This window comes from Neomonachus schauinslandi, chromosome 15 (genome assembly GCF_002201575.2).
Source record: "Neomonachus schauinslandi chromosome 15, ASM220157v2, whole genome shotgun sequence".
Lineage (NCBI taxonomy): Eukaryota > Metazoa > Chordata > Mammalia > Carnivora > Phocidae > Neomonachus > Neomonachus schauinslandi.
Genome location: NC_058417.1, coordinates 17,583,746 through 17,611,382, shown reverse-complemented (window position 1 = coordinate 17,611,382; position 27,637 = coordinate 17,583,746). Strand labels below are relative to the sequence as shown.

General features: G+C 43.8%; 1 protein-coding gene and 2 pseudogenes across 1 annotated transcript in view; 2 read left to right on the top strand and 1 right to left on the bottom strand.

The window, feature by feature from the left end:
• The window catches only part of FAM222B (family with sequence similarity 222 member B), a 76,673-nt gene that overhangs the window by 5,860 nt on the left and 43,176 nt on the right, over window positions 1-27,637 (bottom strand). The window contains exon 2 of the mRNA XM_021703914.2: window positions 5,308-5,429. Within this exon, the coding sequence (XP_021559589.1) occupies window positions 5,308-5,389 (82 nt within the window). The 5' untranslated portion in view covers window positions 5,390-5,429. The remainder of the gene's footprint in view (window positions 1-5,307; window positions 5,430-27,637) is intronic.
• On the top strand, window positions 11,551-11,940 carry LOC110593171 (annotated as a pseudogene).
• Window positions 24,706-24,929, top strand: LOC110593172 (annotated as a pseudogene).

The following is a 27,637-nucleotide window of genomic DNA, read 5'->3' as shown; positions in this document are numbered from 1 at the left end:
ACATTCTCCTGGATAAGAAAATACCAAAAAATCTGGGATCACGGTTAGTCCCTCAAGACACCAGAATTCCATTAGAAACTGCCCAGATCAGGGGCGCCTGGGTGGCTCAGTCGTTAAGCGTCTGCCTTCGGCTCAGGTCATGATCCCAGGATCCTGGGATCGAGCCCCACGTCGGGCTCCCTACCCCGCAGGAAGCCTGCATGTGTTCCCTCTCTCGCTCTGTCAAAAAATAAATAAAATCTTAAAAAAAAAAAAAAGAAAGAAAAGAAAAGAAACTGCCCAGATCAGCCACTGTACTTTGGTGTCTGACTGGTCAAAATCAGCTGACACTCCTAGCCCTATGCCTTCCCCAGAGCACACGTGGAGAAGACTCAGTGTCGTCAGCATAGGTTTTATTCTGACTGAGCGGGCGCAGCTGAGTAATGCCAGTCAAAAGCTGCTGGGTTTTAGTTCAGACAGATAGTACAGGTCTGCTCCTGGGCTTCCTCCATGCTGATGGGCTTCCCTCCTTGAAGGTCAGGTAAGAGAGAGTGGTAGTGTGGCTTGCTAACTGATGGAGTTCCTTTGCTCCAAGTCAGTACCAAGTCTCAGGGTGGTTTCTTTTTTCCTAGCAGAGACAGAAGGTAGCTTGGCTTGATTCAGGAGTATGGAATGGGACATTTACACTGCTTAGGATGAGATGAGTATACTGGATAAAAAAGAGGCTATAGCTATATTCTTGGAATCTAGCACCACCCACCTCATGTATCAGACTTAAGCCCAGCCCTTAAAAAAAAAGACCAAGTTTTCTCAACACTTTATCTCAGTCCCACACAGGCATGCTGGAAGCCTTCTTTCTTCTGTAACATCTTCCCTACGTGTACAGCTAACACAGTTACCACAGCTTTGTAAGCAACTTATTTCTTTTTATTATTATTTTTTTAAGTAAGCTATATGCCCAACGTGGGGCTCAAACACAACCCTGAGATCAAAAGTCGTATGCTCTACAGACTGAGCCAGCCAGGCACCCCTGTAAGCAACTTATTTAAATATCTGGTACCAAGGGTGTCATTAATTGGGACATAAGGCAGCGTAGAGAATAGGGAATCTGTGCTTAGAACAAAGTTAGAGGTCCAGATTCAAATACTGGCTTTATTATCTACTACTCAGGGTCTCAGTCGTTCTTCACTTATAAACAGGGATGATACCTGCTGTCATATCTTTTTTTGTCGTATTTTTTTAAAGAGTTTATTTCTCTATTTTATTTCAGAGTGAGAGAGAGAGCGAGCGAGCGTACACGTGTGCGCAAGTGGGGAGAAGGAGGAGAGGGAATCCTAAGCAGACTCCATGCTGAGCGTGGAGCCCGATTCGGGCCTTGATCTAATGACCCTGAGATCATGACATGAGCCGGAACCAAGTCGGACACTCAATCGACTGAGCCACCCAGGCGCCCTCGTACCTCACATAATTACTAAGATCAAGAGATTCAGTGAACAGGGAAAAGCTCTGCGAACAGGAACCATGACTATCAAAGGTTATTATTCAAGGACAGCAGGTTTGGTTGAGTTTGCGCACAGACAAGAAAAAGTAACCCGACCAAGAAAGCCCGCTGGACTGGAGTCTGGGAGTTAAATGTAGCAGAAAGCAGTGCTGTCTATTCCAGGAACTGCGGGAGGCCCAGGGTGGGGGGAGGCGGGTATCTCCCTGAATCCCAGCTCCCCAACAGGGGCCTCCCAGTTTGTCCTTCCATTTTGAAGGTCAGAAGACACAAGGACCATCTGCAGCAGGAAACTATCACAGGTGGAGAGGCGCAGGCAGTGTCTCAAATACTGGCTTCGGAGTCTGACCCAAGAGTGAGTTCCGGCCGAGTCACTGAACATAATAGGACGCTGGAAGTGCTACTCTACGTCTCCTCCTCAAAAGAAAGATAAGAGTTTCTCGTATGGGATTATTGAGGAACGAATGAGAACATACATAAATATACTCAAAAGAGGGCCTGGCACATAGTAAGCAATCAACAAATATTAACTAGTATTTCTGAGATTTCTATGGGCTTATCCCGTTACTGGGCCAATTCACCATTTCCAGGCCCTTCCACTAGGGGGCAGATAGGCAAAGAAAGGAGTAGTAAAACTGGGTAATTCTGACGTTTGTCTCAGTCCCTGATAGTCTATAATGAAGGAGGTCAAAATTGTTGTTTAAAAGATGATTTGAGGACCAAGGGCCTTTGGTCATTTCAGCCACTCACCTAGAAATACTTACTGAGCCACTACGACACACCTGGTGGTGAGCTGGGGAAGTAAGAGCAGAGGCTTGGGGTTAATGAAGAAAAAAATGTTCAAAAACACAGTTTCTGGGGAATTGTGAAAAGACGGGTCAGAGGAAGTTTTGCCAAGTAAAGTTTCAAAACAGCTGAGAATTCTCAAAGCAAGTGACATCATGGAATATACAATCTAGAAAAGCTCTAGGAGGGTATCCACCTAACCCAAACTGTGGTCCTCTATTGAGTGCAGGACCCACCGAAGCCCAAGTGTTCCTTAATCCAGACTGCCCCACGGCAAATGCCACATCTAGGATGGGAAATGCATTACATCCTCCTACAGACGAAGAAAAGGAAGGGGAGATGAGGATATGCTGGAGTCAGAAGGGCTCAATCCTGTGATTCTGTACCTATAGTGGGTTAAGCCGGGGAAAGCGATTAGCCAGGTGACTTAGAGTGCTGGCCAAGCACTGCGGACCCCTGATACATCTCTCCCACCTTGAGCTCTTACAATACAAAGCACAATAATCTATAAATATCTGTACCCCATCCCTGCCCCGCCAGACATCAAGCTCTGTCTTTCTAACAACTCATAAGACCCTGCTGAGCGGGGGGAGGGGCCTGGGTGGCTCAATCGTTAAGCGTCTGCCTTCGGCTCAGGTCATGATCCCAGGGTCCTGGGATCGAGCCCCACATTGGGATCCCTGCTCCACGGGAAGCCTGCTTCTCCCTCTCCCACTCCCTCTGCTTGTGTTCCCTCTCTAGCTGTGTCTCTCTCTGTCAAATAAATAAATGAAATCTTAAAAAAAAAAAAAAAAAAAAAAAAGACCCTCCTGAGGATGAGGGGCAGAAAAAGGCTGAAAAGTAGAGTCACAAAACTGGTTTTAAGGTCTCTATAGCTGAGAGGCCTGGCCTCTGAGCAGGGCCTTGCTGCTAGGTCCCAAAGGAGAGAGTTTATGCTCCATCTCACCTTCAATGTTCAATGCTAACAGCTGTAAGTGACAGGGCAGAATTTTTTTTCTTATACATTTTGGGAGAGGTGAGAAGAAACCAAGTAAGCTTAAAACACCATCAGGTTTTCTTCTCTGCAAAGGCTTGGGTATAGTTAAAGATAGCAACAAGTGAGACAAAGGGATTCTAATACATTATCCCCCCAAACAAAGAGACAAGCCTGAAACCAGGGAAGAAGGTTATCTCAGTTCTTGAATAAAATTTGAAGACAGTGGTTGGCAGAGGCTACTTTGAGGCTGCTTGGGCACAAAGGGAGTGGAGATCCAAAGTCAGTACCCAAGATAAAGCTGCCAATTTGCTTTTCCTCCCAAATGACTCATCCTTGATATCCCATCTCTGGGTAAAGCTGTTTGAGTACAGGAAAGAACCTAGAAGAAAGTCAGTGAGCTCCTCTGTCATGCTTCCAAGTATACCTCCTTCTCCAGTTGTGTCCCTGGAACCCCAGAACCACTCAAAATGCAGTTAGCATGCAGATTTCAGTGGCCAGGGAGCACATAAATACTTTATCACCCAATTATCATTTATTAAGAGAAAGACTGGAGGGAAAGCTGGTACAGCATAGCATAGCTTGCCTACTGGGTCAGGCAGCTGCAGAAGGAAGACCGTTACTTTCAGCTTTTGTCATTACATGAGTTGGATTCACTGGCCAAATTTCAGAACTAGCCAGGCTTTGAGTCTTACTCTCCTTCAAAGAAAGGAAGTCAAGAGGCTAGACCATTTTTAACTTCTGAAGATAGCAGGGGTCAGCAAACAACAGCCTGTGGGCCAAAAGAGAGCTGCTGTGTTTTTGTAAAAAGTTTTATCAGAACACAGCCACACTCATTCATTTACATGTAGTCTACAGCTGACTTTGCCCTACAACAGCAGCTCTGAGTAGATCCAACAGGAACCATATGGCCCACAAAACCTAAAATATTTGTCATCTAGCCCTTTACAGAAAAAGTTTACCAGCCTGTCATAGAGGTGCTGAAGCACCAGGGCGCCTGGGTGGCTCAGTCGGTTAAGCGGCTGCCTTCGGCTCAGGTCAGGATCCCAGGGTCCTGGGATCGAGCCCCGCATTGGGCTCCATGCTCAGCGGGAAGCCTGCTTCTCCCTCTGCCTCTCCCCCTGCTTGTGTTCCCTCTCACCCTGTCTTTCTGTCAAATAAATAAATAAAATCTTAAAAAAAAAAAAAAAAAAGGGTAAGCCTAGAAGACTCAGTGATTTCCCCTTTTGCTCTGAAAGGAAGGTCTATCCCAAATTTAGGGCAGTATTTATACTTGAAGACACTGGACACGGTAAAGAGCTAGGAAAAGAATCTTTTCCTTGCACATCATTGTAGTGCAGGGACAGAAGCCAGGAATCTGGGGCTCCTGGCTGGCTCAGTCAGTAGAGCATGTGACTCTTGATCTCGGGGTCGTGAGTTCAAGCTCCACGTGGGGCGTAGAGCTTACTTTAAAAAAAAAAAAAAGACAGGAATCTAATAGTTCTCAAAAGTTCAATCTTGTGAGCAAGTTTATTAGCAGGAATATACCCAGAGAGACTGAGAAAGCTCCCTATCCCTTCCGGAGGTGAAAGCATCTTTACTTATGAACTGAGGTCACTGGTTCAGCAGACAGCAAAGCCAAAGGGAACGGTTTCCATGGTAGAGAATGCTCAGAGAGTCCAAAACAACAAAAAAGGGCAAATAGTTTTTTTCAGAGATATAGTAAGTAATCAAGAGTGTGAGTTTTCATTCAATTCCTCATGGGGGTTCAAACTGAAATACCTTTTTGAAGGGTTACATACATATTGTGTAAAACTCCTTATAGCTTTGTTGCTCAACAGATAGCTATCAGCAACAGTGATAATTCAGATGTTATACAATGAGGAATTCTAGTATTTAAGAGGATCTCTCTGATCAGAAAAGTGTCCACATTGCTGACAAGTCTGTCAGCTGCTTTCCTGCTGTCTGTGCTGAAGAATATCTTGGAGGTACCAAAGTTCACGGTCAACATACCCCTGATGTGCCTCTGTGGCTACCCACATGTAGGGACAAAATAAGTATCACATCCTTCCCTGGGATCCAGATTACTTACATTTCTGAAGTCCAGTGTTCATCTGCGTGTGAGAAAGAAGCTGAAAGGACAGGTCACCTGGCCCTGGCAGACAGGCTAGCATGGCAGACTGGCATCAACACAACATGGGGCAGTCACTCACACTGCAATGAACGAAAAAACAAGGTCAGAGAATACAAGGCAACTCACTCAAGGAAGATACCAGGGACACTGGATATGAGCAGCAGAGGCCCACGTTTAGATAGATAAGCAATTTAATTAGCATGCTGGTTGAAAATACATCAATGTCTTTATCTGCAGCAACAATTTGCTCCCAACTATTACTATAGCTAAAATGATGTTTCAGTCAGCACAGATACATGGGTGGGGAGAAATAAAAACTGGAAATACCTATCCACACAAATAACTGGAAAATAAGGTGCATCTATAAAGTCTTACGTTCACCAGCTGTGGATGCACTTTCAGCATGTGCATTTCCTGTAGATGGCCTCTCCCTACTACTTTTGGGCAGGCCCACGGGATTGCCAGATACATGGCATGCTAGCTCTCATCCGTGCCCCAGCGAAGGCAGGAACAGAAAGGCTAGGGCAGATTCTAACTGAAGTGAAGGGAAAAATTATTTCTCCCTGAAAATAGAACAGGGTTCCTGAAGACAGCTGGCCTTCATAGGTCCTGGCTCAGTCTATTTACAGACCTGACTGGGGCGGGAGCAGTCAGACATTTCCAGAAGCAGTATAGTATATGAGCTGCAAAGGCACCCAAAGTCCAACTTGAAATGGCAGTAATCTGAGCTCACTTTTAGAAGTAAGAAGGGGCAAAGCATCCTAGGAGACACAATTAACTACTGTTAAAGCAAAGTCTTAAGTTTCTGGGGATTTACCTTTCCTATTGCCTGTCACACAATTAGACCCCCTGGCCACCAGGAAAAAACTGCATTGTTCCCAGAATAAATCAAGGAGGTTGTAGGCTGCCAGCAGCCCTCTCTAGGCAAGTAATCCTGACATTATGTCAAGAGGGCAAGGTTTCCTCAGTAACGTCTACCAACAAGACCTACCCAAGAAAGCAGACCTGATGTGGCCTCTGTAGGGAATAAGCTCCCGTGTACCAAGGACCAAGCTCTTCTCAAACAAGTATAATGTACTAAAATACATGGAATTCCTTTTCCATACTGCAAAACCCAGAAATCCAGGTGGCACGTTAAGGCTTTAATCCCAACAAAAGAGGAGTGGGGAAAGAGCTCAAGTGTAAAACAAAGACCACAAATCCTCTTTCTCTTTGGGAGCCCTCTCAGGTATGTGAAACTACCTTGTCCCGATGAGTATCAGAGAGCTCCAGCTTGCAAGGCCAGGTAGCTGAAAAGATACTTTGTAAAAAGAGGCTGCTTAAACTGTGTCTAAGATACCAACTGCAGAAAGAACTGAAGACTGAATGCCTCAATGAGAATTGAGCTGCCCAGAGTTCTAGCACAGACCCTGCCTTTTCAGGTCTCCGGTGGGCGGGATAACAGAATGTACACAGGACGCCAACTGCAGCGCCTCAAGAAATAAAAAGGCTTCTGTTGGGGTCAAATGACTGAGGTACTGCTTACAATTCCTTCCCTTGTGAAGGCTGTTCTTTATTTAATAACCTCTCCCCTATGGTCCTAATATAGGAGAAGGCAAATCCAAGGAAAGGAAGGGAATTAGCGAATACTGGAGCTAATACTGTGAAATGGGCTGTATGAGGGGCATTAGTGAGGTTTTCTTAATTAGGTCTCCCAACCTTTCTTGGACACAGGTAATAATTTCACTTGTCATCTAATCATCTCTAGCCTGGATTACTACAATAGCCTTCTAAATGGTTTCTCTGTTCCACCCTTGCCCCTATCAAGCAGTCTATTCTCCACACAGCAGCCAGAGTAATTTACTTTTTTAATTAGAAATCATATCAACTCAAAAATATCCAATGATTCCCCATCTCACTTCGAACACAAAATCCTAACAGGTCCACAAGGCCTACCACGATCTGTTACTACTACTTCTCTGACCTCATCTTCTAACCCCACTGCTACTCTTGCTGATTCGACTTTCAGCCACAGTGGTCTCCTTGCAGACCCTCCAACGAGCCAAGTACATTTTGCTTTGTATTTCATCCAGATAGCAGAGATGCTGCGATGATGGAGGCTCAGAGAACACATTCACTAAGCTGTCTGGCAGATACACTCTTCCCCTGTACTTTCTGGAAGGAACCAATCTATGCACGATCACTGCAATCTCTGATATACTTATTAAATCTTGTTGCCTACAACCAGAAGGAGATGAGGGTGGGGGACTGTGGATCCTACAAGTTGACCATAACATACTGTCCCTCAAAACCACAACTCTGGATTTCAACAGGAAGAAGAGGAGACAATTAAACCAGCTAAACTGTGGCAAAGACACAGTAATGGATTTATTAATAGCGAACGTAGGAGCAAAAATAATAGGTGAATTCTGTAAAGACTCCAGAAAGTCAGGGCGCCTGGCTGGTTCAGCCAGTGGAGCATGAAGCTCTTGTTCCCGGAGTTGAGTTCAGGCCCCATGCTGGGTGTAGAGTTTACATAAAAAAAAAAAAGACTCCAAAAAGTCCATTTTTAGTTTGGACAGGAGGGGGTGAATGAGGAAGAAAGATACCAGAGCTTGGGGCCCTCCGTGATGATGTCCCCAACAAAAACCACCCAGCAAGTTTAGAAAACTCATCATCTAGGCTGCTAAGAGTACAGCCACCAATTTGTGACCCTTTCTTTAAGAGTTCAGGGATCTCGGGCGCCTGGGTGGCTCAGTTGGTTAAGCGACTGCCTTCGGCTCAGGTCATGATCCTGGAGTCCCGGGATCAAGTCCCGCATCGGGCTCCCTGCTCGGCAGGGAGTCTGCTTCTCCCTCTGACCCTCCCCCCTCTCATGCTCTATCTCATTCTCTCTCTCAAATAAATAAATAAAATCTTTATAAAAAAAAAAGAATTCTAAGACCCAAGCAGGAGAATACAATATAAAATAACAGTTAAGATTATAGATTGATCAGGGTGCCTGGGTGGCTCAGTAGGTTAAGTATCTGCCTTTGCCTCAGGTCATGATCCCAGGGTCCTGGATGGAGCCGGAGCTGGGCTTTATGCTCAGCAGGGAGTGTGCTTCTCCCTCTGCCCTCTTCCCTCTCGTGCTCTCTGTCTCTCATTCTCTCTCTCTCTCAAATAAATAAATAAAATCTTTAAAAAAAAAAGAGTTCAGGGATCTCCCATCCAAGTACTAACCAGGCCTGAACATGCTTAGCTTCCGAGATCAGACGAGATCAGAAGTGTACAGGGTAGTATGGTTCAGGGATCTATCTGTCATCCTTTCCAAAAGACTGCCCTCTGTACTTAAGGAAGACTTCAAGCCCCTTGACCAGTTTCAACCGAAGTTAAGAATCAGATTCTGCTAGGACAGGGAAGGCAGGGAATATGGCAAGGTCACAAGGGTTGTGATGAAACAGGAAGGAAGCAACTTCCTTCCAGAACCCATTCTAGAAGCAAGTATGCACAATATAAACTACTCTTCTGGAAGCCTGGTAGCGGAGCACAGGCCTTTTGTTTAAAAACTTCAAACCAGGGGCACCTGGGTGGCTTGGTAGGTTAAGCATCCAACTCTTGATTTCGGCTCAGGTCATGATCTCAGGATCCTGGGATCCAGCCCCATGTCGGGCTCAGTGCTTAGCGGGGAGTCTGCTTGAGGATTCTCTCCCTCTCCCTCTGCCCCCTCCCTCCACTCACACACACTCTCTCTCAAAATAATTCTTTAAACAACAAAACAAAAAAACCAAATTTCAAACCACCCACACATTCTGATTACCACCTGGCTTTTTCTAAAAAGCAAATTCCAATATAATTTTACAGTTGTTACTTCCAGAAGCACAAGCAGGGCCAGAAATCAACACTAGCATTACCTTCTCAAAGGACCTCAAAATTCAGGTCCCAACTTCTAAACAGAATCAAGTAGTAATCTAGAGCTCAGGCCAAGTGAGCTCTCAGCCAGCTTTCCTGCCGCCAGCTGGTCTGCCTCCTAAGCAGGGGGACTGTAATATCACAGTAAGCCCAGAACAAAGGTGTTCAAACTCTCCTGGGGCATTTGCACCAGTGTGAGCATTTACCAGACTAACTCTAATTAAGGAACAAACCCCTTGTGCCCACTGGGAAAATTCCAAAAGTACTTCCATCTGCTCCCCTCTATGCCCACCCTCTGCCATCCCTGTCAGAAGACGGCCAGAGGTTAGAGTGTGATGTCACACTCTGTTTTCCTGGGTGGCACCTGATAAAGGACTATCTCTACCTTAGGACTATCTCTGTGCCTGTAAGAAAACCTCAGTCGTGTTTGTGCTGCTTGTCCCTGCTCATGCTTAAGACCACTGAAAGGTAGGGAAGGGAGAGGAGAGAAGATCAAGTGCTAGAAAAGGGATTTATTTTTACTCAGGGCTCTGGGGTGAGGTGAAGTGGTCTAGAGCCATCACTTCCAGCCCAGTTTCACCACCCACAATCTACTGCCTCCCACTACATTTCTCTGCCAATTCTCTCTCCTGCTTTCCCTTCCCTGCCTGCAACCCCCACCTTCAAAAAGAACACCCCCTCAAAAAAAAAGGTTGACTAGCCGACTTTCTGATTCATGCTGTGGTTCAAAGATTTGTCATTTGTGGTCTTTAATTAAAAACTGAAACTGATACCAGTGCCATCTCTGTGACCACAGGTAAAGAAATGTTATGCTCCTTATTTGAGTTCACTTTATAAAATATATCCAACAGTGAAAATCCTGCAGACATGCATCTTAAGAGAGTATGATTAATACCGCAAAACTGCATTAATTTAAGAGTCCTCAGTATCTCTGATTAAAGCCTTCTCATCTGTGAGTTAAAACCTTATTTAAAAAGACTATTTTTTGATAACAGGGAAAAAATTTTATCCTACTGCTTTCTCCCTGTTCCTTTACTCCTGGGGTCCAAGAAATTAGGCTAAAACTAAGGGAAACATCAAAATACCGCTCTGGGGAAAATAAACAGGGCAAAAGACAGCATAAATTACATGTTTATCCAATCAGACTCTGTAAAGTCAGTCACCTGTATGGTCTGTTACAATAAAACAATCTATTCAACAGGTAATTTTGTCAGTCCAGGTTTAACTGTGAACTTCCAACTAAATTGAACTTTTCACTAATTATCCAACCTGAATAAAGTTCAGCCACTGCTCAAAGGCATCTTTCTTTTCTATCTTTAACCTACAAGGGGAGCTAAAATTCACTTGGAATTGTGACCTCACAACTCTAGGGAGGCAGGGAAGAAAACAAATGTTCCCTTTGGGCTTACTTTTTTTTTTTTTTTTTTTTTAAGATTTTATTTGTGTGAGACAGAGAGAGTGACCAAAAGCAGGCGGAGAGGTGGAGGGAAAGGGAGAAGCAGGCTCCCCTGCTGAGCAGGGAGGCCAACATGGGGCTTAATCCCAGGACCCTGGGATCATGACCTGAGCCGAAGGCAGACACTTAACCAACTGAGCCACCCAGGGCCCCTACGTTTTTTCTTTTTTTTTTTTTAAGTAATTTCTATGACCAACGTGGGGCTCGATCTCACAACCCCGAGACCAAGAGTTGCATGCTCCACAGACTGAGCCAGCCAGGTGCCCAGGGCTTACTTTTTTGAAAGCCCAGAACCACGCCTACTGCAAACCATCCCCACTCCGGGTTTGTAAACATTACTCCTCTACTAACTGCCCTTTAGAACCTATGACAACAGGTCCTTTTCCTTTCCAGGTCCCGCCCCACCCCAGTCCCTAAAGGCACTCTCTCTTCTTCAGCAAAGATGCTCTTTCCTGGATCCTGTAATTATTTAACTCATCTATGATCCAGGGCTTTCTCTTGAAATGTGTTATTCTGGTACCGGGAAAGTGTTCTCCCTGGACATTCTAACCTTTCAACCTGAGTGTGAGTGAGCTTCTCTAGACCAGAGCCTTTTATTTTATCCTGTTACAGAATCAGGAACAAGATTATCACATAATAGATACTGAATAACTATCACTGGCTCACATTCCTGAAGAAAATAGCATATACTTTAATCTCAGGGTCTGGAAATTATCTGAATTTACATCCTCAAGACATGGATAATAAAAGTGCCAACAAGTGCCTGTGCATGTGTGTGGGGCAGGTACCTTGGCTCTGTGAGAGGCCAGAGGAGATAAAAAGTGCCCGGGTGGCTCTTTCCAGCTCTGGCTGCCATAGTGAGAGGGGCTGCCACCATGCCCACCCACCTGCAATGAACGTCCTTGCACAACTCCTCCAGCTTCCTGATCAAAGGAACAAGCAGACATACAGCACCAAGCCCAATAACCTGAAGGCTCACAGCTTCTTCCACTACCACTTCCACCCGATTCACTGCAAGGCTGTAGGTGTGGAGCTGGTGGCCAATGGCAAAGGTTAGTGGTGGTCATGAAGCTGAGATCCAGCCAGCGAATACCCTCCACCTCCTACAAGGGACAACCACTAACACGAATGCCACCCTTGGCAGCATCCGGCACACGATCTGCAAGAACAAGTACTGCCCAGATCTGCGCATGGCTGCCATTCACAGAGCCAGTGCCATCCTGTGCAGCCAGAAGAAGCAGCCCGCCCCCACCAAGAGCTCCTGAGCACCTGCCTTGCACCTCCAAAGTAATAAAGATGTCAACCAACCAAAAAAAAAAAAGCCCCAGGGTGCCTGGGTGGCTCAGTTGGTTAAGCATCTGCCTTTGGCTCTGGTCATGATCCCACTGAGCACTGCTTCCGGCTCCCTCCCTGCTCAGCGGGAGGCCTGCTTCTCCTTCTCCCTCTGTGCTCCCCACCCCCACGTACTACTTTTTATTTACACTATATTGAAAAGTATCATTTGATTTCTGTACTTTAATCTCCATTAAGTAGAAATCAGTGTTCCTAAAAATGCAGGCTGTGTTCATTGTAGGCAGCTAAATCAGAACCTGCCATTTTTTCATCATGGTATGTAATAAGGCTTGAGTTTCCAAAGGCCTATGAGGACTGGATCACTATAACTTAAGATGAATCACCTTAGAAACAAAGACTGACCTTTGCATTTAACCCCATTCATAATTGCAAGCAGAGCTGTCAGACTGGGTAGAATTTTACTCACAAGTACCTGGGACTGTGCCTAGCAAGACAAGGAGAACAAGAAACCAGAAGAAACCGCTTCCTTGAGATAAGACACAAATAATGGATTTTTACCTTTTATAATTTTCTATAGAAACTTGTTCTGAATCAAAAAGTTTCAAATTCTTATTCAGATGAAATATAATTCAACAAATGTTACAATTTGTGGCCATTTTTAATTTTCAAAGCCCTGAGTCCCACAGGAGTACAGGAAAAGCTGCCCAGTGACAGAGAAGAACTTATCTCAAACTCAAATGGGGAAACTGAGGCAACAGACCCAAACTATTTGTTAAAAATGGAATCTGTTAAAAAGATACCAAAGTTGGGTACAATTTTAAGTCTTAGGGTGTCTAAAAAGACCTTCAACAGGCCCTGACGAAGCGCAAAACAAGGCAGACCACAGACGGTATTCATTTTGATAAAAATAGAAAAGGCAGTTCCCCAGTTAGCTTCTGTAAACTTATATAGCCCACAGCTACAAAACAGAAAAAGAATTTTAAGAATTTAACAGGCTGTTAAAAAATTTTGGCAGCATATGTTTAGAGAACAGCTAAACAAGTTGCTTATTCATGCCCTTTCTCCTCCCCTCAACTGCACAAGGTACAACAGAGGCCCAACTTCTCTAGTGACTCCCTTGCCTCAGGATCACCTCACCAGAGGGTAGGCCCTCTAACCCAGTCTAGAGTCTTTTTTTTTTTTAAGATTATTTATTTATTTGACAGACAGACACAGCAAGAGAGGGAACACAAGCAGGGGGAGTGGGAGAGGGAGAAGCAGGCTTCCCGCCGAGCAGGGAGCCCGATGTGGGACTCGATCCCAGGACCCTGGGATCATGACCTGAGCTGAAGGCAGATGCTTAATGACTGAGCCACCCAGGCGCCCTGTGTGCCTGTTTCTTGACCCTGGTACAGAGATGTCTTTCTTTTCTGAGTCTAATGTGCTTCATCAAAGTTCACTGCTGCATTTAGAAATTTCAGAAGACATTTAGAGATCAGTATTTTTGCTCTGTAATAAGTAATACTGATTTACACTGCATAAGAAGGTAGTTTATCAAAACTGCAGAGAATAGCTTAAATGAAATTTTGAACAAGTTTGGAAGAGTTATGAATGGAAACAGTGAAAGGGACAGGATCCACAGCAACATCTGAATCCATGCAAGGGTAGTGAAGACATGGCTCCCACCAAAGCTGTATAGAGAAATATAAGCAACTACTAAATATATGAAGAAAAAATGCAACTATCTAATAATTAAAGAAAGTAAATTAAGTGCAATGAGATTTTATTTTTTGCTTAAAAAATGACAAACATGTTTGAAAAAAATCTACAATATACAGAGTAAGGATATAGTGAAAAATCACGGGGTGGCTGGGTGGCTCAGTTGGTTGGGCATCTGCCTTCGGCTCAGGTCGTGATCCCAGGGTCCTGGGATCGAGCCCCGCATCGGGCTCCCTGCTCGGCAGGAAGCCTGCTTCTCCCTCTCCCACTCCCCCTCCTTGTGTTTCCTCTCTCGCTGTGTCTCTCTCTGCCAAATAAATAAATAAATAAAATCTTTAAAAAAAGAAAAATCACTAAAGTGAGATGTTTTATTTATTTTTTAAATTAACATATAATGTATTATTTGTTTCAGGGGTACAGGTCTGTGATTCATCAGTCTTACACAAGACCCAGCGCTCATCCCAACACATACGCTCCCCAATGTCCATCACCCAACCACCCCATCCCTCCCACCGCCCTCCACTCCAACAACCCTCAGTTTGTTTCCTAAGATTAAGAGTCTAAAGTGAGATGTTTAAATTGATAGATACATTATTTCTGGAAATAAGCATGAACAGTTTTTGTTTGGGTTTTTTTTTTTGTTTTAAGATTTTATTAGAGAGAAAAGGGGGGAGGAAGGGCAGAGGGAGAGAGAATCTTAAGCAGACTCTGCACGGAGCAAGGAGCCTGACAAGGGACTCGATCCCAGGACCCTGGGATCATGACCTGAGCCGAGGGCAGAAACCAAGAGTCGGACTCAACTAACTGTGCCAATAGGCACCCAGGCGTTAAGCGTCTGCCTTCGGCTCAGGTCATGATTCCAGAGTCCTGGGATTGAGCCCCTCATCGGGCTCCCGGCTCAGTAGGAAGCCTGCTTCTCCCTCTCCCATTCCCCTGCTTGTGTTCCCTCTCTCGCTGTGTCTCTGTCAAATAAATAAATAAAATCTTAATTAAAAAAAGATTAAAAAAATAAATATTCATATTCTTCAACACAGTGATTGCACTTCTAAAATCTAATTTAAGGAACAATCAATGAGAGATGCAAACAAAGATTTATATATGACTCTCTTCTCATAATTATGTAGAAACTGGAAACAATCTTAATGTCCCAAAGCAAGGAAATGGTTATATAAATTATGGGATAGTCATCTAATAAAGTTATCATGAGCCTCTCAATTTTTAATTGTTAAAGAATTATCTAAAAACAAAGAAAAATGCTTAGAATATAAATACTGGGTTAAAAAAGTATATAAATAGACAAATATGGTATAACAGTAATTTTGTAAAATTTATTATATATATATACACACACACACACACACAAATTATAAAGTCATTTGTATTTGACCATTAAATGCTTTATAGCACTTTGTGGGGATAAATGCTCATTCCTGGACCATACAGTTTAGGATAACATTCTTTTTATTTTTTTTTATGTTTTTTTTAAAAGATTTTATTTATTTATTTGACAGAGACATAGCGAAAGAGGGAACACAAGCAGGGGGAGTGGGAGAGGGAGAAGCAGGTTCCCCACCGACCCTGGGACCCAGGACCCTGGGATCATGACCTGAGCCGAAGGCAGACACTTAACTGACTGAGCCACCTAGGCATCCCTAGGATAACATTCTAATTAGCTTTCACTTCTTGAACATAAAGCCAAGAGAGGCAAGGAAGTAACTTAGGAAAAACGTGAGTGGCAAAGGCAAGTCATTTTCTGATAAGTTTTTATAAGGGGAAAATTCACATGCAGATAAATGTCAACCACAGTTCAAATCACCTCCAAGAAACCTGGATTAACAAATGGCACTATATCAAAGTAGTTAAGACAAGATTTTAAGTTCGAATCCCAGCTCTGTTGCTTACTTGCAATACGACCTTAGGAAAGACACTTAACTTCATCTGTAAAATGCAGCTACTTCACGGGATTGCTGTGAGGATTCTTTTTTTTTTTTAAAGATTTTATTTATTTGAGAGGGAGAGTGAGCGAGAGAGAGAGCACACAAGCAGGGGCATGGGGAGAGGGAGAAGCAGACTCACCTACTGAGCAGGGAGCCCCGACGCGGGACTTGATCCCAGGACCCCGGGATCATGACCTGAGCCAAAGACAAATGTTCAAATCACTGAGCCACCCAGGCACCCCTGTTGTGAGGATTAAATGAGTTTAATACATTCAAGTGCCTGGGGCACCTGGCTGGCTCAGTTGGTAGAGCATGAGACTCTTGATCTCAAAGTCGTGAGTTGGAGCCCCACGTTGGGCACAGAGCTTACTTAAAAAAAAGAAAAAAAATCCATTCAAGTACCTGATATTGGTGCCTAACATATAGTGAACATTTTTTTTTTTTAAGATTTTATTTATTTATTTGACAGAGAGAGAGCACAAGTAGGCAGAGTGGTAGACAGAGGGAGAAGGAGAAGCAGGCTCCCTGCTCAGCGGGGAGCCCAATGCGGGGCTTGATCCCAGGACCCTTGGAATCATGACCCGAGCCGAAGGCAGACGCTTAACGACTGAGCCACCCAGGTGCCCCGTGAACATTATTTAAATGTTTGCTATCATCACTTTCCTAACCTACTAAAATTCAGATCACTTTTTTTTTTTTTAAGATTTTTATTTATTTATTTGACAGAGACACAGCGAGAGAGGGAACACAAGCAGGGGGAGTGGGAGAGGGAGAAGCAGGCTTCCCGCTGAGCAGAGAGCCCAATGTGGGGCTCGATCCCAAGACCCCGGGATCATGACCTGAGCCGAAGGCAGACGCTTAACAACTGAGCCACCCAGGCGCCCCATCACTTTTTTTTTTGCCAACAGAACCAAATTATCACCTCACATTTTATAGTTCTTTATATGTTGAAACATGTTTATACAAATAATTTCATTTGAAACTTACAACAATCTCTCAAGATGGAACAAGTATCATTCCCCTTCTATAAACTAGGAAACCCAGGCTCAGAAAGATTTAAATTACCTGTCCAGTGATATGCAGCTGGGACAGTGGACCTCATATTAAATTCTCTGTCTTAACTCCTAGACTTGTGGCTCATTCCATTAGAAAAGTATTTTTATTTTTTAAAGATTTTATTTATTTATTTGACAGAGTGAGGCACAGCGAGAGAGGGAACACAAGCAGGGGGAGTGGGAGAGGGAGAAGCAGGCTTCCCGCCGAGCAGGGAGCCCGATGTGGGGCTCGATCCCAAGACCCTGGGATCACGACCTGAGCCGAAGGCAGACGCTTAACGACTGAGCCCCAGGCGCCCCTAGAAAAGTTATTTTCTAATCTGCAGACTGTGACCAGCCTTTTTTTAAAAATTCAATAAAAAAAATTTCACAAAGTCAGAATGTTTATTGTTTCATGATTCTCATTTCAATTATCTCATTTATATATATTTTACTGGGATGCAATCTCTATCGTGGGCTTAGACAAAAATGTCTGAAAAACACTGCACTATACCATAGCTGTCCCTCAAGCCAGTATTTATTGACCACCTATCATATCCCTCTTCTTACACTATTATATACAACAAAAACATACAATTCTAAGCCATGGTTTGGTTTGTTTTTGTTTTTGTTTTTTTTTAAAGAATTTATTTATTTGACAGAGAGAGAGACACAGTGAGAGAGAGAACACAAGCGGGGGAGCGGGAGAGGGAGAAGCAGGCTTCCTGCAGAGCAGGGAGCCCAGTGTGGGGCTCGATCCCAGGACCCTGGGACCACGACCCAAGCCGAAGGCAGACACTTAACGACTGAGCCACCCAGGCGCCCCTAGCCATGGTTTTGTTTTTTAAGTGTGAACGTAATTGTTGACTTTCCTATGGATCTGGGGAATTGCCTGTCCCAGATCAGCACTCTGCACTGAAACTCTATTATCCTTTGGCTAGCCTAACACTTTCCAATCAGCTCTCAGTGAAAATTCTTTCAAGATGGAACTATAAAGCCAGCAACTATAACTAAGGTAAGGGTAAAAATGCACTAGGAAAGTGTCTACATAAAGACAAAGCAAACTTTGTTCGACTTGTCAAACTTTTTTTTTTCAGGGAAAAGTTTTATCAATTTACACTGAGGAAACTATATCCAAGAATACAAGTAATGATTAAACACAGTTCTCTCTCATTCTCAAACAATCCTGGGACAGAAAACTCTACCCCTCCTATCCTCATGCTCTTCCCTGAACTCTAACTCTGAACCTATTCTCAATTCATACCTTTTCTAAGTCAGTTTCCATTTGGACACTTGTACTATGACAGCTTTTGGAAGCTGGGCATCACAGAGCCCACCCAGGTCTCTGAAAGGAAACGTCCCTCTGCGCTCTCAGGTGTTTTAAATTTGGGCGAGGGTGGGCTCATACTTTTCCACGCCACACATCTATATCCACTCTATATTCATTTGGTCTATTACTTTCTCAGAACTTTCTCTCTGAACACAATGCCTTGAGTTTATGTGCCTTACATACCTAGTGAAGTTTCAGAAAGGCTAATAAATTCAGTGCAGATGGGGAATGAAGTTTTACTTATATTATAGTTAACATATTGCCCTCACTCTATCCTTCTAGTCTGCTGCCATCCAGGGTTAATTTGGCAATAGGCAGATCTTAAGGTAAGAGGACAAGGCATAATTGCTATCTTAATATATTCTGTTCAATTAGGCCCTCCCTTCTCCTCTGCCAGCGGGAGTAGAGGACCATGAGGAACCCAGATGTGTAACAATTTGGGGTGAGGGCTTCTGTAGCCTTAGCAAAAATCCCAACATCTGACCTTGCCGTTTCACTGAGATTCACTATAACCTGAAGCTTTATGGCTCACACCCCACAAAGCCAAGGAATTACCAGGTTTCTGAAGGTAAGGGGTCTCTGAAAGTGGGACAGGCTGCTAAGCCTCAAAACCACAGAAAAACTGAAAGCCTACTAAGAGGAGCACCCCCTTCCTTCTACACCCTACAAATTGCTGCAACTAGCTGATGAAATTTGGAATACTGGTTCAATCCATAGAAGTAAGACAGAACAGTCACTGCTGCAAGAATACTTTTATAGCTAGAGTAAACACCCACTGAAGTAAAATTCTGAACTGAGCTTCAGGAGGCTTCCTCATTTCAGGAATTGCCTTGTAAAACAAAAAACTAAAAAAAGTAGTCCTTTAAACCTCTCAAAGATTCAAAGTACACAACTCATTCACTGATCAGCAGAATTCTTTTGCTCCTTTCTGTAGTCCTGAAAAGTTCCATAATCATTCAGCACTGGTTTTTTATGATTATTTATTTGTCAGAGAGAGAGAGAGAGCGCCCAAGCAGGGGAAGCGGCAGGCAGAGGGAGAAGCAGGCTCCCCACTGAGCAAGGAGCCCAATGTGGGACTCGATCCCAGGGCCCTGGGATCGCGACCTGAGCCAAAGGCAGATGCTTAACCGATTAACCAACTGCCCACCCAGGGGTGATTTTTCTAAATCACTGTGTGTCTGGTTCTGACTGGTCAACTATGTGTCTTATACCACATATTAAGCCCCATCCAAACAAAGAATTTAACTCAAGATTACTTTAGCATTGAATGAATCAGAAAAAGAATATAAAAATACATGTTTTATCCTACAGATGTCCAAATGTTGTGTTTTCCTTTACCTCAAAGATACCTCAAAGAAATGACTAACACTACCCAAATTAACATCGTTTGGACAGCAGCAGAAAACGAAAGTTCATAACTCTTCTATTCCTGGTACATTGCCTCCTTCACTCAGTATGCCCCTTCCCTGTCCTAGTTTCTCCTCTGTAAACTACTCTCTCCAGGGCCTCCCTCACCAACTGAGCATCCGTCCCAACCTTCACCCAGTTCCCTCTGTTAAATCACTTCAACTAGATTGGAAATAGAAGGTACCCAAACAGAGTGAAGATGTCAGCCACAAAGTGGTGGGGGGCCTGTTATGGGGAGCCAGAAACCAAGTGGTATGAGAGCATCCCCAGCGGGAAGGAATGACGACTCCACCATCCAATAGCAATGAGCCTCATTAAGGTCCAAACAGATCTTGATTTCTAGACACATGATTTCCAAATTTGTTTATTAACAGGAACAAAGGCTCTTTGGAGAAATGGCTGAGGCAGAGAAATGAGTCTAGAACATCTTATTGTGCAGGAAAGGAAGGAAGTGTTCAAAGACTAATGGTGACATGTCAAAGAACACAGAAGCTATGGAATGCTCAAATGGTGAGAGAAACCCCCAAAAGAGAAGTTTACACAGTGGAAATTGGGTACATGAGTGAAGGAGGTATGTCCTAGCAATAGAAGAATTAAAAACTTTTGTTTACTACCACTATTCATAAGATATCAGTTTGGGTAGTATCAGCCAATTCTTTGAAATAAAACGACAGCAAATCATTTAGTCATCTTTAGGATTAAATATATATATATAATTTTTTCCTGATATACTGACAAATTCTGGGATAATGTGAACATCAAAACAAATAGGGGCGCCTGGGTGGCTCAGTCAGTTAAGCCTCTGACTCTTGATTTTGGCTCAGGTCATGACTGCAGATCGGGCTCCGCGCTCAGTGCGGAGTCAGCTTGTCCCTCTCCCTCTACTCCTCCCCCTGCTCATGATCTCTCTCAAATAAATAAATAAAATCCTTAAAAAACAAAACAAAACAAAACAAGCAAATGATAACAGATTAGTCTACTGAATAAAATAGAAAATCCATAATGCATAAAGAAATTGAATCACAGGGCCCCTGGGTGACTCAGTTGGTTAAGCATCTGCCTTCAGCTTGGGTCATGATCCCAGGGTCCTGGGATCAAGCCCCACTTCAGGCTCCCAGGTCAGCGGGGAGCCTGCTTCTCCCTCTCCCTCTGCCTCTGCCCCTCTCCCCTGCTTGTGCTCTCTCTTGCTCTCTCTCTCTCTCAAATAAGAATCTTAAAAAAAAAAAAAAAGGTGAATCACTATTGTTATATGCCTGAAACTAATGTACCATTGTGTGTCAACTATACTCAAATTAGAAAAAAAAAAATTTTTTTTTTAAAGATTTTATTTATTTATTTGAGAGAGAGAGAATGAGAGCGAGCGAGTACATGAGAGGGGGGAGGGTCAGAGGGAGAAGCAGACCCCCTGCTGAGCAGGGAGCCCGATGCGGGACTCGATCCAGAGACTCCAGGATCATGACCTGAGCCGAAGACAGTCGCCCAACCAACTGAGCCACACAGGCGCCCCTAGAAAAAAAATTTCTAATAGAAAATCTTGAGTCCATACTAATGTAAATATATAAATTAATAAATTGAAAGAGTGGAGAGGAACAAGATATTTGCATAGGTTTTTTTTTCTTTAAAGATTTTATTCATCTGACAGAGAGAGACACAGTGAGAGAGGGAACACAAGCACGGGGGGTGGGAGAGGGAGAAGCAGGCTTCCCGCGGAGCAGGGAACCCGATGTGGGGCTCGATCCCAGGACCCTGGGATCACGACCTGAGCCAAAGGCAGACACTTAACCGACTGAGCCACCCAGGCGCCCCAAGATATTTGCATAGTTTCAAAGTATCTCCCTTCAGGGGCATCTGGCTGACTCAGCTGGTGGAGCATGGGACTCTTGATCTCAGGGTCATGAGTTCAAGCCCCACGTTGGGCATGGAGCCAACTTAAAAAAAAAAAGGTATCTCCTTCCAAAATACTTACTAATTAAAAAGGGAAAAAGAGTAACTTTACATTAGAAATGCCTAGCAGGCACCACCTTAATCAACTGATTGAACATTACCAGAAATAGGACACATAAAAATTCTGCACTTTTTTTTTTTTTTTTAAAGATTTTATTTATTTATTTGACAGAGAGAGAGAGAGCGAGAGACAGCAAGAGGGAACACAAGCAGGGGGAGTGGGAGAGGCAGAAGCAGGCTTCCTGCTGAGCAGGGAGCCCGATGCGGGGCTCGATCTCAGAACCCTGGGATCATGACCTGAGCCGAAGACAGACGCTTAACGACTGAGCCGCCCAGGTGCCCCCAAAATCTGCACTTCTTAAAATTATGCAATGAAGAACACAGCATCACTCTTGTAATATTCCTGCTGAAGATATATAACCTAAATTAAACACGAGGAACCATCAGACAATCCTTAATTGAGGGACTTTCTACATAATAACTGTTAGTAGCATTAAGATCATGAAAGTCAAAGGCCTGAAGAACTGTTCCAGATTGAAGGAGACCAAGAATACATACAAATAAATGCAATGTGTGGGGTGCCTTGCTGGCTAAATTGGTAGAGCACATGACTCCAGATCTCAGGGTTGTGAGTTCAAGCCCCACACTGGGAGTAGAGTTCACTGCAATAAACAAACAACAACAACAACCACTTTTTTAAAATATTTTATTTATTTATTTGACAGAGAGAGACACAGAGAGAGAGGGAACACAAGCAGGGGAAGTGGGAGAGAGAGAAGCAGGCTTCTCGCTGAACAGGGAGCCCAATGCGGGGCTCGATCCCAGGACCCTGGGATCATGACCTGAGCCGAAGGCAGACCCTTAACGACTGAGCCACCCAGGCGCCCCCAAAAACCACTTTAAATAAATAAATAAATGCAACGTGTGATTCTGAACTGGATCCTTACTGCAATGAAGAACGTTACTGGTAAAAATAGTACCATCTGAGAGGGGTCTGCAAATTATATGATAGCAATGTATCAGTGTTAACTTCCTGATTTTGATGGCTGTACTGTGGTAATGCTGGTGTGTGTCCTTGTTTGTAGAAGATAAACACTAAAGTATTCTGAGATAATGAAGCAATCAGGTCAAATGATTTAAGGAAGAAAAATATTCTTTGTACTGTACTTGCAACTTTTCTGTAATTTTGAGATTGTTTCCAGGCATTTTATTTTATTTTAAAGATTTTACTTATTTATTTGAGAGAGAAAGAGAGCACAAGAAGTGGGGAGGGCCAGGGGGAGAAGGAGAAGCAGGCTTCCTGCTGAGCAAGGAGCCTGATGCAGGGCTCGATCCCAAGACCTCGGGATCATGATCTGAGCTGAAGGCAGACGCTTAACCAACTGAGCCACTCAGGTGCCCCTGGCCACTTTATTTTAAAAACAAAACAAAAAATACACAAAAAAGGAGACTCATGGCTCCTTTTTTCCTTTCTGAGTCTCCTAGACACTCCATCTGTATCTCTCCACATCTTCAATAAACTCTGCTTTCACTTCCAAAAAATAATAAAAATGGCAAAAATAGGGCGCCTGGGTGGCTCAGTCGGTTAAGCGACTGCCTTCGGCTCAGGTCATGATCCTGGAGTCCCGGGATCGAGTCCCGCATCGGGCTCCCTGCTCGGCGGGGAGCCTGCTTCTCCCTCTGACCCTCTCCTCTCTCATGCTGTTTCTCTCTCGCTCGCTCTCAAATAAATAAGTAAATAAAATCTTTAAAAAAAAAAAAAAAAAAAAAAAAAATGGCAAAAATAAACAAACAGGCAGCAGTGTTGAAGTCTGCAAAGGGGGTCGGGGCTGGAGGTCATAAAGAAGAGTTGGAGAGAATGGTCTGTTGGTAACCATTATATTTCATCTTAATGCAGGTAACTTCCCTCTACATTGGTGAGTGCTGACATGTGGGGTTCTTGCCATCTGGAATAGGTTTCCTGTATCTTTCTGCCTCATCAACTTCCAATTTCTCTTCAACACTTACCTAAATCACATTTTCTCCAGTGCCTATACTTCAAATTTTCTCCCAACCTCCACTCTGTTCTGGCAATGCTTCCACTGTGTGGCCTTCAATGCCACCCTCTTACTTAGAGATGGAGAATTTCACTTTTGGAAAGGTTCCAAAAGAAATGTCTATCCTGAAGGGGCCCTAGTAATAACCCTCCTTTTTCAGGCCTGACATTCACTAGCATTTCCATCAAGTTCGTGTTCATGTTTCAGTAAGAGTTCTGCAAGGCCTTTCCTTCTAAGCACACATCCTGAACCTCATCACAAGTGTCACGCAAACCCCTATGCTCTAAGGGAAATCCTTGTAGCTTCCAGAGTGGAACAGAGTTTTGATACTCTTTCCTCCCACTATACAAAAAGTCTCAAATGACATCATAAACTTTATCTCCAGACCTCCTGAAAGCACCCACTATAACTAATGTCTCCACTTTCACACCAACAGCAGCCGGCAGGCACAGTCTCGGTTATTCTACAGCAGAAAGGTTTTCAGTAACAGTCAATGAAGAGCTTTGAAGTTGTGCAACAATGATGTTTATCACTCACCCCTTCCTCTTCTTTCCTTTTTAGTGTGATCAGGGAAGCTTTGGAGGACAAGCAACCGTATTACGGCCCTTCTCCAAGCAGCCATGAACTTTCTTCCTTTACTTCACACAAACACTAAGAAAAGCAAGCTCTTAAAGTGCATTGCGGGGCACCTGGGTGGCTCAGTCATTCGGCATCTGTCTTCGGCTCAGGTCATGATCCCAGGGTTCTGGGATCGAGCCCCGCATTGGCTCCCTGCTCCGTGGGAAGCCTGCTTCTCCCTCTCCCACTCCCCCTTGCTTGTGTTCCCTCTCTGGCCGTGTCTCTCTGTCAAATAAATAAAATCTTTAAAAAAAAAAATGCACTGCCATACTCCTTGGCCACTTATTCTCAACAAAACTTTTACACAGCCACAGCCATGAAGTATCTAAGAAGACTGATGAGCCCTTGGGAAGAAAGCCTAGCAACAAAGGACACTAAGGGGTGGAAGGACATCCGAAATGAAAGAAACAGCAAGTCACCTGAAGATCTAGGAACAGTCCCAGTTTGGAATCGACTTTAGTTTTTTTGCATGTTAAGGAGATAAGATTTTGCTTATAAGGCCATTTACTTTGCAGGATTACCATCAAACAATAATGAAGGGAAAGTCTTAAAAAAAAATAGGGAAGGGACTTTGTCATCTTCAGAGAAAGACAAACTATTCCTTCCGTCTCTCTCCACCTAGCAAGGATGTTTCCAAAGGTATTATGCAACTTTCTATTAAAATAACAGCTAAAATTAAAAAATTTTTTTAGGGAGGCATCTTTGAGCTTACTGAGTAGACATCAAGAGCAAAGCTCCCCCTCCCAAGTAGAAAAAATTTATGGACAAAAAATTATCACTGAAATTAAATGGTGGCAGACATGTCCAAGGAATACTGCAAGGGCTTAATCCCTTTATGAATCTTGTGATAGGTGAATGTATGGAGATGGCAACTAGTGAGCAACAGAACAATATACTGGAATGGTGGTAATAGGAGGAAACAGCACCATCATGTTAGAAGCCTTGGAACGAGCATAAACGGGTATGTTCGGGATACCTGGGTGGCTCAGTCGGTTGCGCAGCTGTCCTTGGCCTGAGTCATGATCCCAGGGTCGTGGGATCTAGCCCCGCATTGGGCTCCTTGCATAGCAGGGAGCCTGCTTCTCCTTCCCCCTCTGCCTGCCACTCCCCCTGCTTGTGCTCTGTCAAGTGAATAAATAAAATCTTAAAAAACAAACAAACAGGGGTGCCTGGGTGGCTCAGTCATTAAGCGCCTGCCTTCGGCTCAGGTCATGATCCCAGCGTCCTGGGATCGAGCCCAGCATCGGGCTCCCTGCTCGGCGGGAAGCCTGCTTCTCCCTCTTTCACTCCCCTTGCTTGTGTTCCTCTCTCGCTGTGTCTCTCTCTGTCAAATAAATAAATAAAATCTTTAAAACAAACAAACAAAAAAACAACAGGTGTGTTCACCAGAACAAATCAACTGCTTCCACATGTCCCCTCTCCATAGCACCTGTTTTACTACAATATAAAAACCAGGTCATAAGCATTTTCATATTGGACTATTTTGTTACATAAACTTTTGTAACAGTAAAAAAAAAATTTTTTTTAAATAACATACATAAAATTCCTATATGCTAACGAAATGTATCCTTAGTGTGCTACTGATTTTAAAATCACTTCAAAAGTGCCTCAAATGGGTGCCTGGGTAGCTCAGTTGGTTAAGCATCTGACTTCAGCTCAGTTCATGATCTCAGGATCCTGGGATTGAGCCCCATGTCAGGCTCCCTGCTCAGCGGGGAGTCTGCTTATCCCTCTGCCCCTCCCCCCGCTCATGCTCTCTCTCTCTCTCTCTCAAATAAATAAGGAAATAAATAAGTGCCCCAAATAGGAGCACCTGGGTGGCTCAGTCGGTTAAGCAGCCGTCTTTTCCTTTTTTTAAGATTTTATTTATTTATTTATTTGACAGAAAGACACAGCGAGAGAAGGAATACAAGCAGTGGGAGTGGGAGAAGGAGAAGCAGGCTTCCCGCCGAGCAGGGAGCCCGATGCGGGGCTCGATCCCAGGACCCTGGGATCATGACCTGAGCTGAAGGCAGAGGCTTAATGACTGAGCCACCCAGGCGCCCCTAAGCGGCCATCTCTTAATTTCTGCTCAGGCCACGATCTTAGGGTTGTGGGATCGACCCACATCAGGCTCCATGCTCAGCATGGGGTCTGCTTGAGATTCTCTCTCTCCCTTTCCCTCTGCCCCCCCCAACTTGTGCACGCCTCTCTCCACCCCTCAAATAAATAAATCTTTAAAAAAATCTATAGGGGTGGGCGCCTGGGTGGCTCAGTTGGTTAAGCGACTGCCTTCGGCTCAGGTCATGATCCTGGAGTCCCGGGATCGAGTCCCGCATCGGGCTCCCTGCTCGGCAGGGTGTCTGCTTCTCCCTCTGACCCTCATCCCTCTCATGCTCTCTGTCTCTCATTCTCTCTCTCTCAAATAAATAAATAAAATCTTTAAAAAAAAAAAAAAAACTTTAAAAAAATCTATAGGGGTGCGTGGGTGGCTCAGTCGTTAAGTGTCTGCATTCGGCTTAGGTCATGATCCCAGGGTCCTGGGATCCAGCCCCGCATCGGGCTCCCTGCTCGGCGGGGAGCCTGCTTCTCCCTCTTCCACTCCCCCTGCTTGTGTTCCCTCTCTCGCTGTGTCTGTCTCTGTCAAATAAATAAATAAAAGATTTTTAAAAAATAAAAATAAATAAAAAATAAAAAAATCTATAAAAGTGCCCCAAACAAAAGCTTACTTTGCACTTCGAAGAGAATCTCATATGCAAGCAGAAGACTAGACTGCACCTTGCCAATTACTATAATCTTACAATAAGCACATATTGTTGTGAATGACATTCAGTTCCATCTCAGTCTATTCTCTTACAATAAGCAGCAATGAACTCAAGGGTATGATCTCAGAATATAAAAAGCCATTAAAGCTGCTTCTAACAGATTCTTCTAAAATATGACCCTATACAGCTCTTCAAAAGAAGGACAATACGTTTTAATTGTGAGATGAACTTTTACAATGCTTTGATCTGTCTAAAAGAGGTCTTGGAAAAAAGAAATAACTACAGTGGAGGGAGGGAATAAAATGTCATTCTGGTTATTAAAATCCATCAAGTTCATACTTTAGCCTTGGGATAACTGCAGCCAAAAAACTGACTTGCAACTAATTATCACCACTATCTGCAATAAAAGTTAATTGGACATAATTGAACTAACGCCCTAATCGGAGGGAAGCTGCAACTGGCACACAGCCCACTCCTGCTTCTTCAATCTGCAAATGAAACTGCTAATGATAATTTGTGGACAAACAAGAAATTGGTCTCATGGTTTCCCCACTGCAAATTACTCAGCAATTTCAGCTAATGCCCAGCATGTTGAGCCAGGAGAAAAATCATTAACCAGTGCTTCCTTTGATAAAGATGAATTTTAACAATAACCAAGTCCATTTAGGCTGAGAGCTGCTGAGAATTGGTATATTTATCCTAACCACCCTAAGTAAGGCACTGTGGCCTGATCTCTACACCCGAGTACTATGCACTAGATGCGCCCTGTGACACTAACATGTAGTACTAAGAAGAGACATTATACAAGGCCAGGAGCTACTATTATACTAATAATTTATCTTCTTTTAAGAGAATCCTGTGTAATCTCATTTTTTAGACAGGCAAATGGCATTGCTGATCTGCTTCAACAGCAAAGATTAA